This window comes from Engraulis encrasicolus, chromosome 13, assembly GCF_034702125.1.
Source record: "Engraulis encrasicolus isolate BLACKSEA-1 chromosome 13, IST_EnEncr_1.0, whole genome shotgun sequence".
In the NCBI taxonomy this organism is placed as follows: Eukaryota; Metazoa; Chordata; class Actinopteri; order Clupeiformes; family Engraulidae; genus Engraulis; species Engraulis encrasicolus.
Window position 1 is genome coordinate 20,394,814 of NC_085869.1, and position 18,863 is coordinate 20,413,676.

At 46.2% G+C, this 18,863-nt stretch overlaps 1 protein-coding gene across 4 annotated transcripts in view; it reads right to left on the reverse strand.

Annotated features, from left to right (window-relative positions):
• Nucleotides 1-18,863, reverse strand: part of myo1b (myosin IB) — an 82,165-nt gene that overhangs the window by 44,365 nt on the left and 18,937 nt on the right. For all 4 annotated transcript variants that reach the window (XM_063213425.1, XM_063213424.1, XM_063213423.1 and 1 more), the window contains exon 4: nucleotides 2,922-3,016. In XM_063213425.1, the coding sequence (XP_063069495.1) occupies nucleotides 2,922-3,016 (95 nt within the window). The remainder of the gene's footprint in view (nucleotides 1-2,921; nucleotides 3,017-18,863) is intronic.

Consider the following 18,863-nt stretch of genomic DNA (forward strand, 5'->3'; position numbering starts at 1 on the left):
TGTAAACAGCGGAGAAGACGCTCACACAAAACGCTGAGCTGAACTGGGGTGAACTTAATCCCGACACCTGACGGGCATTCAAAAACAGAACACCGTGTGCTGTGGAAGCGCAAGCTGCTGTCCCTTCCCATCAGCCACAGCTGGGAGTGGTATTGGTAGTGCTCGCTATAAAACAGGGCCACAGAGTCACAGTGGAGACGGAGCTCAGAGCTGGTTAGCCATCGTCAGGCTGGAGTAGGGTTTTCAATACGCCATACACATGTGGGTCAAAGACGTCCAACATGAAATTGTCCTTCAGGTGTAAATGATACTTTTTACTTTTTTTGGCTTGGCTTTCATGCATTCACATTTCAAGAAAAATAAAATCAGGTTTTTCACAGTAACAGTTAGCAAAAGTATCCGTTAGCACTGAAGGACAATTTCATGTTGGACGTCTTTGACCCATATTACACACTATACTATGTTCACACTATACTGTATAGTAGTAGTAACAGCTTTAGTTTCACAGCCGTAGTACTACAACTTTCTCACACACTTGCACTTTCACAAAAAGGTTTTTGATCCATAAGGGCCAGCGGTACGGTGCCCAGGGGCACCAACCATTTTCAACCAGTTTAGGGGCACAATATGAGACAAGCTTTACTAATATGTATTGTATAGGGGGCATATGTGAGGTATAGCGCCCAGGGGCACCACATTACTAGCCAGGCGGTGCCCTCCTAGTGACGCAACAGCTTCAGCGTTGCTACCAGTCAGGTCAAGAGTTAATGCAAGTACTTTCTGAGTTCTCGCAAATACGGGAACTCTTACCACTTTGTTGGGAAGTAAAAAATCAATAGCAAACCAAGGGAGGCCATTTGGGAAATGCCGTTTGGGAAATGTTAATTGTTATGCTCTTGGTCAGACCAAGTCTCGAAGAGATTTGAAAGTCGATGATAATCAGGCGACCACATTACCAGTACTGTGCCTCCACAGCAACAGTCAGATTGGATGAGGCTCAGGCCATGCAGGCCAGGCAGGCCAGGCAGGCGTGGACGATGTACTCCAGTCTCCCAAAACAACAGCAGGAGTTAGGCCACGTTTAGAACCGACTTGGCAGCAAATGCTTCAGTCCAGCTGTTTACTTCAGAACTTTTTTTGTTACGCTTCCTTGCAGCATGCTTACACTATAACAAGCTACTACACTACAGCATGGGGTATGTACAAGCCTTACAGTGCATCTCTCTTGCATCTCTCTTTATGTCTTCAGTAAGCGTCTGGTTTGCACGGTGTACAAAGATACATGCTCCTAAATTCCAATCAAGCTGAAGGATAAGGAATTCGCTGCGGTCAGCTTTTCTACTAAAACAAATTCTTTGATAAGTTTTTTTCACGGACCATATTGTCTGTGCATTAAATGCAGTTGGTAAAAAGTAAAAGACAAGAATTCATACATTTTACACCAGCTTAATGATCCTTCTTTGCTCTAGTCTATGGCATTCAATTTCAAAGAAAAGCACATTAGATACTATATTTGTGTCAAATGACAGTTTTGTGAATCATATCTGAGCATTAAATGAACAACAAATAACTTCATACTGAAGGCCTGAACTCATATACTATACGCAACTGAAAATCACACCTAGTGAGAATATATACAATAAAAGGATCTGTGTGTCATACAGCTAAACAATTTTTATTGTCCACACAAATCATAAACGAGCCAATAACTTGTACAGATCGCCTGCCCCTTCAAGTTTTCACAATCACATTCGGAATACTACAGACAACCACTACACTGGAGGCGTACGCTAATAAAAGTGAAATACTATACAGAGTTGATAATATAGCTCTGAAATTGCTTCGTCAAACTTGTAACCTTAGAGGCCTCATGTGAAACCAAAGACAGCAGGGAAAAGGATCAAAAAGGGAAGTACATGGCTTAACTTTTTTTTACTTCCTTGAACGTGAAAAGGTCGGGATTTTCCAAAAAAATGCACAAGAAGGAAACTCTTCACTGGATAAAAGTCCAGGTGGCCTCCATCACCTGAAACATATGCTGCCTACCACAAAACCTGCACTGGCAATCTGGTATGCCGGGCCTTTCCTGGGGGAGCTGACAGTTGCTGGCTGAGGGCTGATGTGGTTGTTTGCATTTTCTTACAGACCAGTCTGCAATTTAGAAGGGTAACACATAACGCCTACTCCTTTTTTTCATCCCAGTCCAGTCCTGATGTTGTCCCCCCCCCCCCCAAAAAAAAGCAGTAGCAAGGAAAGAACATCGCTCATTCAGCTCATGCATGCAGTTTTCAGGCAGGCAGGCGGCGTGTGCTTCTCTCTCTACCTCAGTGGATGGAAGAACAACACAGGAGCGGCCTTTTCACAATACCAGCACAGCAAGAAACAACTCACTCTGCTTTTCCTTTGTTTCTGTGCGGTCAACCTGTATGGCGCGCTGTGCACGTACGTACTGCATGTGTGCTGTGCACTTGCACAGACGTGTGTGTGTACACAAAAACATTGTTTCAGGTGCACACCTTACCCCAAAAATAACTCCCAAAAAAACACAACTCTGGCCCTGAAAATAACCCAGAGAGAAACCGTCTCCTCCAGCAGGAGACCTTATCTTGTGTGAAAATTAACAAGCCCACCCTCCGCCATCATGAAAACCTGATGTTGTCGCTGATTCAGGAGATCTTCTTGATAGTGCACTACAAACACACGGTGCCAGGGTCCTGTGTGTGTGTGTGTGTGTGTGTGTGTGTGTGTGTGTGTGTGTGTGTGTGTGTGTGTGTGTGTGTGTGTGTGTGTGTGTGTGTGTGTGTGTGTGTGTGTGTGTGTGTGTGTGTGTGTGTGTGTGTGTGTGTGTGGTGGTGGTTATCTAAGCCTGAATGGTCTGTGGAAGAGATGAAGTGTTTTTCTTTTGCCGGGTGTTGACTCACCTGTCTTGCCGGCTCCACTCTCTCCCGTGATCAGGATGCACTGGTCTTTGTCCTGGTCTCGCAGAGATCGGTAGGCCTCGTCAGACAGAGCGTAACTGTGGGAGACACAGGGAACGTAATCGTTTAGTTATGACAAACCCTACACGTGAAGATTTAGAACCAAGAGCTTGAAAACTGTCACTGGGAAGTAAAAAAACCCAAAACAAAACAAACAAAAAACAGGAACGAGTGTGCACTTTATTTTATTTTTTAGATTTCTTTTTCTTGCACCTGCATTTTGGAGGTGCGCACCTCTACCACTTTAATTAAAACCCTACAAATAAAACATGATGCAGAATACAATTGCACATATTAAATATGCCTTTAAAAATATTACATTAAAAAAGGTTTGTTGTACCACTTTCACTGTAGTTAGTCAATATACACTTACACCATAACTAATGAATGCAAACAATGCAAGGCAAACAAAGCTACAGTCCAAGTGAAAAACAGAGGATGCGTGCCTTTGTTTCCCACGAGAACACCACTGTTCTCATATAGTTTTCCATTATATGCGACTACGCTTCACCGATTTCAGTGGCAACACTTTAAAATGAATGTCATTGTGTGCATGCATTCCAGGACAGTGGCACAAAGGAGAAGTGGGTCATATGTTCCTGTGATAAGGCAGACCCGCTGAACCCATCCGTGTTATAATTGTAATTGATTTGCAATAGACCACCAAAACATACTGTGTGTGTGTGTGTGTGTGTGTGTGTGTGTGTGTGTGTGTGTGTGTGTGTGTGTGTGTGTGTGTGTGTGTGTGTGTGTGTGTGTGTGTGTGTGTGTGTGTGTGGGTGTGTGTGTGTGTTTGTGTGTGTGTTTGTGTGTGTGTGTGTGTGTGTGTGTGTGTGTGTGTGTGTGTGTGTGTGTGTGTGTGTGTGTGTGTGTGTGTGTGTGTGTGTGTGTGTGCATGCTGAGCCGCTGACAGCTTTGGCTGGGCCCGGGTCCGGGATAAACACATCTGAAAGGGCCCAAAACCCAATCAATACAATGCAATGAGGACCCAATTATGGGCCCTCTCTCTCCCCATGGGCCTGGGACAAGTGACCCTTTTGTAACCCCCTGTCAGCTTCCCAGTGTGTGTGTGTGTGTGTGTGTGTGTGTGTGTGTGTGTGTGTGTGTGTGTGTGTGTGTGTGTGTGTATGTGTGTGTTTTGTCTTCTAAGAGACTAAAAGTAATTCCCCAAAAGTGTGGCTTGATCATCAGGCGCTGCTTAACACAAAACACTCCAACTAAACTCCAAACTTGCCATTAAAAAGTCACCATGTTTTTTCACTCTGTCTGTACATTTCAACACTCATTATGGAGGAATTTTCCAGAACCACCACTAATAATAGCCATGATTGTGGAGGAAATGTTGCATGGTAGTCCCGGGCCGCCCCCGCCCCTCCACCCCACTAAAAATCCCCTTCAAATCATAAATGGCCAGATCCAAACGGGGATGGTAACATGCTTGGTGGTGTAACAGTTGTGTGCAGAGAAAGGACTTTTAAAGGGAAGCCAGACTAATGTGTCTGGGGTCTCGACAAAATAAATTAAAAAAGAGCACTTAAGTCTATGTTCAAAATGTCTGTGGAAACGAGTCATTTGAGAGAAGCTCTACGTATGTGTACGTTCATCGAAGGGGATTTCAGTTCAGATTACCCAGCAAGGAACTGAATGTTCTGGACCATCAATCTTTCAAATAAGGAGTATTGCCTCCCTGTTGAGTAAGCAATATTACTCATTCAAATGGTGCAACAAGGTGCAACAAGCTGCAACAAGCAAGCAAGTCCGATGGCCATCAAGCAAGTCTTTCTTGATCTAATTAAGTTATGCTCTCACACCAATGTGTATTATTTTCTTTAACTGGGAAACAACGCTGCCCCTTTCCATGCACTGGTTTTGAAATGTGTCACAACATCCAAAGTAAGCAATACATGAAAAGGTTGAATTATGCATCTACAACTGTTGGAATCAAAGTCATGAGCATTCTAAAATAATAGGGTGGTGGTCTTGGAAAGGGAGAGAGAGAGAAAGGGGAAGAGGAGGAGCAATAGAGGGGGGGGCGGTAGACAGAGAGACAGAAAGTGTGACGAAAACAGAGAAAGAAGAGCTCCAAAGAAAGAAAGAGAATGGGACATTACATCACAGCTGAAATGTGCAAGGGCCCGGGGAACAGATGTCTGGGGATTCAGTGAAAACGGCCGAGCCCCTCGACATGAGCCTGACAAAAGATGAGCATCAACCAATTACACAGCGCCCTCTCCACCCTCAGTGGGGGGGCGATGGGGGAGACGGGGAGAGGGAGAGGGCGATGGTGGTCTGCCTCTGCCAGAGCCAAATCTGCCAAATTAGCTCCGCTGATTCAACATGACGCATCAGGCCGTGCCAGCCTAACCACCCCCCCCTACCCGTATTGTTGTTGGTGGGGTGAACAGGGTTCATGAATATGAATGGATCAAATCAGAATATGAATAGTCTCTGAAAGCTGGTGCACGGGACATGGGTGGGGGATGGGGGGGATTTCTCTGGGGTAAATACAGGGGACCTCCAGAGCGAAAAAAAAAGACAACACTGAGAAACTCCGTCCAGACCACTGACAAACTGGCAACAGAGAGTCTAGTGACACGTGTGTGTGACGTTTTGTTAAGAGTTGCCTAAACAGAGAACTACTCGGAGTTTGGGGCACCAAGCCAAAAGTTTAGTTTGAGATTTCCTCCATTAAATTTAGAACAGAAAAAGAACAAGCAACCACCTGAGTTAGTTATACTCTTCACAACGTCTCAGCATCAAGAGGAGAAACCGGCAGCAAAGGCTTGACACAAATTAACCTCAAAAGTGAGCACGCAATAAGCTAAACAGCTCGCCAACGATGAACGTGTGGCAAATTGAGATCACAGAGGGGGCAGGCTGCTGAGAGACATCAAAAGCAGCCACCACAAGCTCACGTCTCCACGAGTCTCCACATCAGACCCAGGGTGAAGGAAAGAGAGAGGGGTGTGGTGGCGTGGTGGCGTGGTGAGGTGGCAGTGGGGTGCAGAAGGGGGGGCATGGGCCTTGGTGACGGTCGGCCCTGGCACACCACGATCACACAAGCTTGCGGGACCCCACAGCTGTAATTTATGGTATCCTCCGCGTGGCGTGGCAACGGGCAAGGGCAGCGCGCCACGGCATGAGGCAAGCGGGCGAAAAATAGCCAGCCAGCTCGCCTCGCCTCGCTTGGCCTTCTTCTGGCCACCCCAGGAAACCAGAGGCATAAGGACCAGATTGACCTCCACATGTGCCAGGGTACAGAGAGGTTCTCTCAGTGCAAACCACACAGCCTTCTGCAGAGCGGTTTCATGCAGAAGCTTAAGGCTGGTGGTGTGGTAGCAAAGTGTGTACTCACCCTACTAAAAAAAGCCTTTAAAAGGGAACAGCCTTTCATGTAACGTTACGTAGCAACAGAGCAGTCTAAAAAGGAGCACAGTGCACACTGTAGGAGGAAATGTACCAGATGCGGAGGTGGGGGGAAAAACGCAGCGAACAAACAAACATATCGCTAGGTCATAAAGGTGTCCCGATTGTTCCATATGAAAATAATGGAGCCATTGTACTGTATGAGTGCCAGGGGGACATTTGCCCATTCTCTCCCATCCAGAAGCGTTCTGATCTGAGCCAGGCTCGCGGTACAGTAAAGCTTCAGGATATCCGTGGGCCGTGCTAATAGGGCCTCAGTGGAAGCGAGTCCATCCTGTCCGAGGGGCCCAGGTGCTTATTGTGCCGGGCGTCTGTGGCCGGAGTACAATGGTGCCCCGTCTGACTCACAGTGAGCGAGTGAGTGAGTGAGTGAGTGAGTGAGTTGAGTTGAGTTGAGTTCCCCACGGACAGCTGCAGGCTGCCAGGCCATCTAATAGACCTTACAGACAGACCAGTCTGCTGGACTGCTACTGTAGTGTTTTGATCAGCGTTGCCAGAATGGGCGGGTTTCCTACCCAATTCGGCTGATTAGGATGACCGTCTGCTGGTAGAAAGGTAAAAAAGTGCATTTGGGTGGGTTTTCCCTGCAGATTTATGGCCATAGAAATCAATAGAATGTACTTAAAATTGGGGGGATTTAGTGCCACCAATATAACAATACTACCAATAGACTATTAACATAAGACAATTTTTGTTTCAAAATGGAATAAGCCCAAACCAGGGCTTTATAGTAACACCAGCCAACCAGCCAAATCCTGGTGAAATTTCAGTTTGGCAGGTAGAAAAGACCAACTTACTAGCCACTTTGACCCATTAGTGAGTGTGTTTGGCTGGTAAGATAAACATCTATTAGTCATTTTGGCTGGTGGAGAAAAAAAAGTTAATTTCAGAGCTCTGGCTCAAACCCATGCCTGCTTCTGTAGTGCATTGTAATGGCTTGCCAACTCAGCTGGATAGTAGTAGCAGCTCATATCGACTTAACATCAGTTTCTGCTGGGCTGCTTTCGTCGCGGGTTGGATTTGTCCAACATTAGGCCACACTGGATGGAAAACGTATGAGCCGTCGGGTTCACAGGGTCTAAAAATGTCCAAGCGATGCTGCAGGCAGTCATTAAGACCTCAGAGCAGTCGCTGGGATGTTGAAAAGGCCTCAGAAAAGGCCTCAGGAAATTTGAATCAGTTCAAACACACCATATGGTAACCGTAAATATAGTATAACTATACTGAGAAACTTTGCAGAGCTTAAAAGAAAAACATCAGTTCCATCATCCAGCTATTATGATAAGGATTATTTAAAATATGGCATCATCATTACAGTTCTAGCTAGAACAATAATTCTCTTCCAACATTAGATTAAAAAGTCTAGCTGAGCTCTTTAACTGAGCTCTCAGATAATATTTGAAGTTTATACCCCCCAATGAATACGTTACCGTATAAGAGGGGGGTGGGTGCACTGCACGATGGGGGGGTAGAGCAAACATAATGAGAGTCGCCTGATGGTTAATTCCCATCACAGAATTTATATTAAGCACTGACAATAAAGCTCTCTATGCAGAGCTCTATGACAATAAGGAGCTGTTTCAACATAGCCCTGAGGGAACATCTGTGCAAGACCTGCTTCTGGTTGATCAGCACACACACACACACACACACACACGCAAACACACACGCATGCATACACACACACGCACGCAGGCACGCACGGACACGCACAGACACAAACACAGACAACCACATGCGCGCACACACACACATGCACACATGCACGCACACAACCACACACATGCATACAACCATGTGCACACACACACGCATGCACTCACACACACACATCCTGAGGAAGATGGGAACAGAGGGGCAAGTCAGGCTGTTTTTAGCCTCTCAGGAGCGGATGCTTCTCTTCTCTACTACCGTTTCCTCCTGTCTGAGCTCTGACTCAGTGTTTCTTCCACAGCCCACACCACCTCATGTGGTGGTGGACTGGACCCCCGCGTGTCCCACAGGAGGCCAAAGGTAAAGCGGGGCCAGCGGACCCAGATCAGATGCTCTGGGGCTGGGGCGGCCTGCTGAGACGCTTCCCCGGCACCACTGGAGGTCCGAGATTCATTACAGGTCGGGGCCTGTGAAGGAGGAGAGTGGCTGGCCACAGGCAGGTCTTTGAGATATGGCCGGATCCTCTTTCTGGCCCTTTTCCTCCTTGCCCTCTTTGTCCTGCGTACCTTCTTTCCGGCCTTTTTCCTTGTACCCGTAACTGTCCCTTCTAGAAGCTTCCACAGTAACACCACAGTTGAATGGAAAGTTGACCATATTTTGAGATATGGTCGTATCCTTTCTGGACTTTTTCCTTGCCCTTTTTGTCCTGCGTACGGTCTTTCTGGCCCTTTTCCTTGCTCTTCTCCTCCTCCTGCGTTCTCACTGAACTTTTCCCCCTGAACACTGAACTCTTCCTTCAACAGTTCCACAACTACCCGTCATTGTCCATTCTAGAAGCTTCCACAGTAACACCACTGTTGAATGGAAAGTTGACCACATTTCAAAACACCACCACCAATTACGTGCGTATGTCCCTGTTGGCTGTCATGCAAGTCAATCATTTCCCTCGCAATGGCACTGAAGGCACAACAGAAGGCCCAGGGGCGAAGCTATTAGGGAGGGCGCGCAGGGCACTTTCCCCTGGGCCGTGGGCCCTCCCGTGTTGTTGGTGGGGACCCTATTGTGAGCTTGGCAAGGTGCATAGGGGGGCCCTATAAGTGTCTCTCCCTGGGGCCCTGTGTGCAATTGTTCTGCCACTGAGAGGGCCTCCTTCAATGTGTAGAGAAAGTCCAAGTCCGCAGCAAGCACACACAGATATACGTATACCGGTATGTATGTCCCCCTGCTGTGGGCTCAAACACAGCTCCCTGTGTGCTGCTGCCTGGAGAGACCCTGTGGCGAGCACATCCGCCATCCAAGTCATCTGGACTCACTCCTGACAGAGAAGCTGCTGAGCAGAGCGCTCCATTGAAACACACACACACACACACACACACACACACACACACACACACACACACACACACACACACACACACACACACACACACACACACACACACACACACACACACACACACACACACACACACACAGCAGTGGAGTGGAGTTGTACTTGATATGCAGCGTTAATAAATCGGTATGTGAACGAACGCAGCTCCACTGAATGCATTCACCATAATATTGAAAAAGAGAGTCAGGGTGAGAGGGAGAGAGGCACAGATGATGGATTGGAAAAAAAGGAAGAATGGGCAAAAGACCAAGAATGCAATAAAGCAAGAAAAGAAATGTAATTATGATTAAAAGTGAATCAAAAAGTCATTGAAGGACAGAGAGCGAGCAAACGTCAAAACACCGAAAGAAAGAGCAAAAGAAGGATGGAGACAGAAAGTGTGAATGGCCACAACATCACCTCAGTTAAACAAAGACGGCAACATGCACATCCGTCTCAAAAAGATTGGGTGCACGACTAGCAAGTTCCCATTTCTCTTATTTAAATGTAGAGACGTTTCGGGCAACATCACTATTAGTAAAGCAAGAGAAATGGGAGCTTGGTGTTACGGACTTTATTTTCAATTTTCCCAGCATCACCTCAGCCGCCATCTCAGGCCTCAGCCTGACCCCTGCCCACCGCACAGGTTCCCATAGCCCTGTATCACACCAGACTACAGTCAGTGCCATTGTGGCCAGGGCTGGAGGGGGAACCACCACGTGCACTGGGCGAAAACTGCTCCTGATGTTCAGGAAACTAGGACGGGGAAGAGGGAAGGGGGAGGCCTGCCCGGGGTACGCAGGGTTTGGTGTGAGGGGCTATAGTACCATATGTCTTCGAGTAAACCCCCACCCCTTTTATGTGCTTCTCCCCCTGAATGGTACAGTTGTGTCTTAATACCGTACGTACTGTGGTGGACCTTTTTGTGAAAACATGTTTAAAAATAGCTAGGGCCCTGGCAACAAATGTTGTCAACTATTATAAACCAACTTTGAGCCCGCAGGAAGTTTTAAAAGATATTAAATCTTTCAGTCATAATCAGGTTTTTAATGCCATCTAATCCACGTCCATTTCAATCACAACACTGTGGTGCATGTTGTAACTTTTGGGCGTTAATCCCGAGAGTAATTAAATCTCAGTAGAAGTGCCTTTGTGGAAGGCATATGCCATCTGAGTGTGTGTGTGTGTGTGTGTGTGTGTGTGTGTGTGTGTGTGTGTGTGTGTGTGTGTGTGTGTGTGTGTGTGTGTGTGTGTACGTGTGCATGTGTGTGCATGTGTGTACATGTTTGTGCATGTGCGTGTGTGTGTGTGGCTGGTAAGTAAAAAAGTAAATGTCAAGCCTGACACACTGTGGCTAGTGGTTTCCCGAGTTACCAGCCATTCAGCTATTGTACCACAAATTTAGATTTTTTTTTTCTTTATCATGACAGTGTACATCTAACCTCAGAAGAGGAGGCGCTAAAGCAAGAAGACGAGTGCACAGCTTTCTACATGAAAATGCAAAGCACTTCATAGTGCATTGCAATATGTAAAAAACATGCACCCACACATCTACCCGTGTGCGTCGTCGTGTGCATACAAGAACTTTGAAAAGCTTTTTTAGAGAGGGAGAACATGTGTGGGTTAGAGTAGAAGAAGTAGGCTAGTTGATACACAGCACTCTTCCGTGTGGTGCGTCTCCAAGTTGACTAAACTCAGCAAGTGAAGAGGTGGATCGCACAGACGAAGGCAACAGCCGAAACATTTGTCTGTTTTTCTACCGCAATGTAAAAAAGAAAAAAGAAAAAAGAAGAAAAGAAGAACCTTAGTGCGATCCACTTGCTGGGTTCGAGTTACATCAGTTACCCTGTTCAATATGTACTAGGTGTTGCAACAATCGCTACCACCCAGAATCACACCTTATGGAATTCCCCTTTCGTTCAGTGGACAGGCTCTGCAAACACGGCCAGACAAAGTGGTATGGCAAATGTTTGACAGATTGCATAATATGAACCTTTTGTTCCATGTGTAAAAATTATCCTTTTCTCCAACATTCTAGTTCCTCATAGTGCATACTAGACAATGGACATGTTATGTAGCGAGCATGGAATGGCACACACTCTTGAGTTAATAATGAACGAGTCAATTAGTCTATTGAGGGGAGTATGACCAATATGATCGTAAGGACTCATATCACTGAGGGTGCTAATGAGAGATGATCCATTCTTACCGTCTGTTTTGGAAAGAAATAGGAAAACAGGTTTCAATGTCTTTTTCCAAATGATAAAACCCTTATGGATCTAACTAACCTACCACTATGAGAAAAGCTTTTTTTTCTGAACCTGTAAAATTAACTTTCCAGGTTAAGTGAGAACTTTTCCTTGTAGAGATTCTCAAAGCTACTGTACATCAGGAAGGCTGTTTTCTGTTGACTTCTAAGGTTTCCTGGGCATATATCCTGCATATCCTGTGTATATATTCCTGTGTATATACAGGCAACAGCTGCTACAGGCTATGGTTGCTGTTGCTATAGGAATAGCAGCAATGAGATTTGCATGCGATCGCTACAGCTGCAGGTGGGTGGTGATGTGATGGTGATGTGGTGACCTCAGCTGTGTGTGTCCATTACACATGTGTTACTGCATGGAAATACACAACGTCCAGAGAGCACCACTCCACTCCACTCCACTCCAAAAGCTGGCTGCCCACACAAACCATTAGATGGTGATGCAACCTCCAGGTTTTTTTCCCTCAAAGCCGAAATTCACAGCATACCTGCCTTTGGTGGAGGAACAACAGAAGAACAGAACAACACGCAGGCTTTTTTGACACGCACAGCTTCGGAATGAACTGAAAGCACTTGCCAATTTTATTTTGTAGAAAAGCCAGATGGAATATTTCATTTTAATTTCATTTTTTTTTGTAGAAAAGCCAGATGGAATATTTCATTTCAATGTTTCTTACTTCAGTTTATACTGTATCCAATGTTCAGTGTCAGAACTGTATGAAGACATCTAATCTAATATCAGGCTGCCCGGGGCTTTAGACCAAATGAGTTACCATTAACATGTTACCATGTTGCGCTTATGGCAAACAGAGCTCTCATTAGGATGTGGCTTCCTTGTTAGCTTTGTGTCCTTTGAACTTAGTGATTATGCCAACTGAATAAATTCGAGTTTTATGACCAACATCGAGATAAACCATCGCTGCCGGAGGGACAGTGGCATGGACACGTGACCACGTATCCAAGTCATTTGTGGCGGCAGGACAATAAAGTCATATCAGAGGCAGGAGGACGAGGACATAAACATGGCACAGTGGAGCTAGAGGACTTGTTTGCTCCTGTACGAGCTCATATTTTATGACTGCAGGTGATTACAATAGTCAGCCATTGCTACTGATGATGATGGGCCAGGACATCTGGCTAACAGCCTTAATGGAAAAGAAGAAAAAAAAAACACAGACAGACACACACACACACACACACACAGACAAAAGGGCTGCCGGTTTCACCACACACGTGTGAGTTTTGGTGTTTGAAGACCAAGTCAAATAAGACTTCTAAACACAGACTGTGAAAAACATCACTGCTCTGGGTGGGCCAGAAGATTCCCGAAAAACAATAAAGGCTTTTCCCAACAACAAGAGGCCACAAGGAGTCTACACTGGAGAAGAGCATAGGGAATGTGACCCTTTGCATTTAAACTTAATGATTAAAAAAAGAGCAAGGAGTAAATAATGTCTGAGCTTTTGTAGCTTAGCACATCCACTGAAAATGTAGAGCTGAATTTGAATGTACTAAATGAAAAAAGACAGAGCATTTCCTAAAATCCGGTAATACGGACAAAATCTGGGAGGATCATCCTGTCTAAGATTAGGATAGTCCATGTCTTCATGAGAAGGGGGGGAGGCCTTTCCATGCCTTTAAAGCAACTTTGCCTGCCTCCTACCAGACCTCTGTGTGTGTATGTGCAGCTGGCCTTTTACAGAGAAACTCTGGATGGAGGAGTGTGAAATGTACTGAACCATTTCCACTGGAAAGATGAGTGCCCACTTTCACCACACCAGCCTGGCTGGCTGCGGGCTTCAGTAACAGACTAATCTAAGCAATGACGACCAAGGAGTCTGAACACTGTGGTCCAGAAGTGGATTTTTTTTTGCTTTCCTTAAAAACAGCAGAGAAATGTACCATCTGAAGACTTCGGAACAAACTCCAAACCACATTCCCATTTGGGGCAGGCCACGGCTGCATTTGGTCTGCATTTGGATGAGGGCACGGTGGTGCAGGGAGAGAGAAATTCTGAGATTCAAAACTTTAACACTGAATACGAAACGCACACAAACTCCCCTACCACACCCCTGGGCAGCCATTTTGTAGCCTATCCTCCCTGCTGTGAACAATGCCCCTGTGGCTATGGGTACGGAGCACCAGTCTGCAGGGAGTGAAGAGGAGGGGAGTGGAGAGCTGAGACTGAACCCCAGCCCAGCCTCATTACCTCATAACACGCAGCAGCAACCTGATCCCTCCCCAGAGAACCAGCCCCCTCCCCTCCCCTCCACCCGCCTCACCCACCACCACTTTACCCACACCAGCTCAGCCACGCACGCACGCACGCACGCACGCACGCACGCACGCACGCACGCACGCACGCACGCACGCACGCACGCACGCACGCACGCACGCACGCACGCACACACACACTTTAAGACAAAGGACAGTCCTCCTCGCCATCTGTAAGTCTGCTGCTGAGTCGAACCGGAAAAACACCAATATTGACTCAAAGAGAAAAAAAATGGGAGTTGGGGGTGGGGTGGGGTGGGGGTGGGGGCACACCTGCCCTTGTTTTATAGATTCATATGGGAATTACTGCATTGAGAGGAGCAGAGCAGAGCAGAGCAGAGCAGAGCAGAGAAGAGAAGAGAAGAGAAGAGAAGAGAAGAGAAGAGAAGAGAAGAGAAGAGAAGAGAAGAGAAGAGAAGAGAAGAGAAGAGAAGAGAAGAGGTGGGGTTAGAAGGCGGATCTCTGGACCACATTCAGCAATGATGATGAAATCCACTTGCTGCCACTCCTGCCAATTTCAATGTGCTGTTGTATTGCTCACGCTACCCTTGACTTGTCAGTACCCGGTGACGCCGCAGTTTTTGGCTAAGCCCTTTCCGAGATATGACATATTCTAATGGGGGCAACTTTTGTTTACATTTTTAAAAAAATGAAGATAGGCCTACTCCAAATATTTTCCTAAAAGGTATCGCTGTTTGCTAGCGGTCTGCTGATGTTGCATAACCTTTTGGATGTTTTTGGGAATAAATACAAATGTTTTTTTGAAATGTAAACAAAGGTTGCCCCCATTAGAGCAGCACATTGAAATTGGCAGGAGTGCTCCTTTAACGTTGGTGTTCCACTCTCATCCAATTGCCATCAGGCATACAGTAATTAATCTCAGCAGCTAGCTAGCGTACCAACCAACCAACCCAGCTGCACTTCCCCACAATACAATAAGCTCCGTCTTGGCCCTGGTGGATAGGGTGGGGAGCAGGTGTGGCCAGGCAATAATAAACACAGCACACAGACAATGGAGAGAGGCTTGGGGTTTAATGCAAACTAAATATTAATTCACCAGACGTCATTGTCAGGCCAGAGGCTGTCCATCAAATCAGTCAAACCTAATGAAAGTGGTTGAAAGGTTGGGTTCTTGAACCACAACCTTGGATCACGTCACCTTGATGTCAAACTGTTTGCGTACTTAAATCCTGAAAAAACAAAGACAGGGCTGTTCCATTACAGTATGTAAATGCTATTGTTTTAAAAGCCACACTTAAAATTCTAAACTACAAAGGGCACTAAAAATTCACATCTTGTTCGACACGATTCGTGTATGAATTACTACCAATTTAATTCTCTGTGACATGTTTACTTCATAGCAGGGCAAGAGATGATGGTGCAGCAGATCTAATTTCAGAAAGTGAAATAGATTCTGACAGCGCACTAGAGTGATTTTGGGCACCATGTGAAAGCAGTCTTTCATGATTTTAACAGCGCTGCGTTCGGAGTTCCACTGGTGCTGGCTGTTGACAAGCTAGTGTTACTGCACAGTCAGCCTGTAGCTTGTGGCCCTCACCACGGTCCCAATCCCGTCTGCCTGTCTGCCTGACGGCATCAACATCCCCGTCCCAGGGTGAGTTCCCTCATTCACACCTGCCGACGCGGTGACCTCAGCTCCCACACATGCTGCTGCTGCCAGAGTCAGTAGGCTGGTCCCCAATCCCACAGGCCTCCAGCTCTCTGGATGGCTCACCCCGGTGATAATGAGCTGCCCAGCCTGTGCCATTGTTGTCTCATCCATGGGTGTATTACAATAGCCAGGCCGTGCCCTCCTAGTGACTCAACACCTTCAGTCTTCAAGTCTCGAAGAAATTTTAAAGTCTATGATAATCAGGCTAAAGGGCAAGGGAAAACGGCTTTATGGAATTAACAGCCAAAAAGAAACTACAATTCTTTCTTTTTGTTTTGCAGATGCATGGATCAACATTGTCCAATGTGATTTTATGCTGGGTTTTATTGTTGACAGTCTTCAATGAATTCTATGCTGGTCCATTAAATGAAATGAGTGTGACACCCAGGCCCGACATTGGATTCCTGTGGTACAGTAAAACAGAAAGAAAGTGTGGAAAAAGGCTCCGATTGGCACTGCCTCTGCTCAGACTCAGGAAAAAGTGTGCAAGCGATGATGATGATGATGAACAGAAATATAAAAAGGCTCCAATTCATGACGACAGAGATCTGCTTCCATTTTTAATTATAGGCAGACTTCATTCACTTTACTTTGGCAAGAGGCAGCTGAAATTACAGGACGGCGGGAAGGCTTCGAGTGAAGTGGCCAAGCACACTGGCTTCTGGGTAACCCCAGCAAGAACAAGACACCAAGACCCTAAACAGCCAATCAGAGCCAACCAGGGGTGGAGCAATAGGGGGGCAAGCATGGCATTTGCCCCTGGGCCGAGGGCCCTCCTGTATTACCGGTGGGGGCCCTATTGTGACCATGACAAGTTGTTTGAGGGGCCCTATCAGTGTTTTGCCCTGGGGCCATGTGTGCAATTGTTCCGCCACTGGAGCCAACATTAGGATGGCAAGCATGAGGCTGAAGAAGTCAGACATTATCTTGCACATAATCGTGAACCTCAGCAAGAGGGAAAATAATTAAAAAAATTACATTGAAACAAGGCACCTCACTGCTTAGAGTGAACACATAATCCTACACCTCAGTGAGTGAAAAAAATAACAACTTCACCGCTGACAGTGTGGGTGCCAAAGTACAAGAGTAAACCAAAAGAGGTGCACGTCAAATATTTGCAGGAATTATGTGGCTTCGCTAACGTCTGCATGAACTGCTAGAGGGGAAGATAGCATCGTCTATCAGAGTAACACTATACAGAACTGACTTCATTCGCTCTCCCGTCTCCTCTCTCTAGAGGCATGTCTAGATGTTTTTTCGTGGTCAGCAGTAGACCACCCATGACTGACATGGAGCACCATGTAGCTGGCTAGGGGAGAGGTAGAGTACTGTCTGTCCCTCACTCCCCCTCGGCTAGCTACCTACTTACAGCACACTGCAGTTGGGGTGGGACGACCTGTAAAAACAGGGTGTGATTCTGCTGAGGTGGTCTGCCTCACTGTGTTGGTTTCTGCTCCTGCCAACCCCCCCACACACACACACACAGGTTGGCTCTTTCTCAGATGCTGCCTCACCTCCATAGGAGCTTTTGTTTTTCAAGAGTTTAGACAGAGCAGCTGGCGTTGGGGGGAACACTTCACAACACGATACAACTCATGACTACCAGAGCCAAGAGACTGCGAGATGTCCAATAACTTTAAGAGCAAAACCGCACATTTGAGGCTTAAACCTAATTATCCCAATTAACTTGGACCATCTCCAAACTGTTCCCTCACTCAGTGTGGTGCATGACCACCATTTTTGTAGCCACAGGATATATTACCACATTACATGATGATTTTTGTTTCACTTTTCACCCTAACAGAGGCCTGAATTGCACCACTGTGAGTGTGTGGAGATGGGCAACTTGCCATTGGCAACCATCTTCCTTCCACCCATCAACCGCAATTTAGCAGTGCGATTAAGAATTATTGGCGGAATCAGGTTAAAAGCCACCAGTCAGTATGAAGCACCAATGTGACGTGGAATGTGTGACACTGGACTGTAGCGTCTAAATCCTGGTCGGTAAGTCATTTAGTCATTGGGGGAAAAAACACAGTTTACAGCCACCACAAAATGTGCACAGGTTGAGATTACAGTCAAAAGAACAGAATAGAATTGACTTTATTGAGGTACTTTATTTACAGGTAAGTACCTCTACAAAATAATTTCACAAAAGATGAAATGGGAAGACTGTTGTGAAGTCGGCATCTCTGCTGGCTTCTTGGCCAATGGGACTGACTGGCATAGAGACCTCATCTTCCTCCTCCTCACGTTCCTCCTCATCCTGTGCGACACGGCCACTCCCACAGGGGGTGGAGGTAGTGGTGATGGCCACAGGGCATAGCTGCCCTCCCTAAGCCGGCCCTGTATCCTACTGATGGGCTTTAGGGCGTTTAAGTCGTTTATTAGGGCTGAGGGGCTGGGGAGGGCGAGTGGACCCCCGTCGTCACTTTAATTACAGCTCAGTGCAGATCCCCTTAGGGTGATCCCCGATCAGGACAGAGACTATCCCAGATAGGATGGCAACTAAGCAGTTTTAGGAGGGTGAAATTCTGCCTTTTGGAGGCAAGGTTGCATGCGAGTCGGTCATCCGCATAAAAATGACAACATTCAAACATTCAAATTCACTAGATGGCTGTATTCAAATGCACCAGACAACCAGAGGTAGTTGGCAAAGGACTTCACGTAATTATGGAAAAAAATATATGTAAACCTAAAACGCAGCACACAAACCATCTGTTCAAAAAAAATCTCCATCTACTCCGGATCTGCTAAATGTAATGTAATGTAATGGATCAATAACTCTCCACATATGCAGTCATTGAATTGAACTGAAATAAAAGCTGCCATCCCATCAACCAACATTGAAATCTGCTTTAGCCCAGATGAGGATTAATTCTGCTAAAAGATTCAAATACAACATCAGCCCACTACGGTTCTCCAATGCATTTTCTAAAGTGCTTCCTAGATAGATCACATTGGTGTAGTAATGGGGAAAAGAAGTGATTTATTTAAATGCCCAGAGTGGCCTTGGCTAAAGGTAAGAGGTACTTGGCCGCACACAAACTGCATGCTGCAGATATCTTGCTAAGCTAAGTAAATGTTTATCTTTCATTTAATCGGGCCGTTTTACTGCCTGGGTGACCTTTGAAAGCAACGGTTTGGTGTGGTAAAATAAACAAGGCCCGTGTGGAGGACGGCTTAATTCTTGATAAATACTGACGACGACGGCAGAGCATT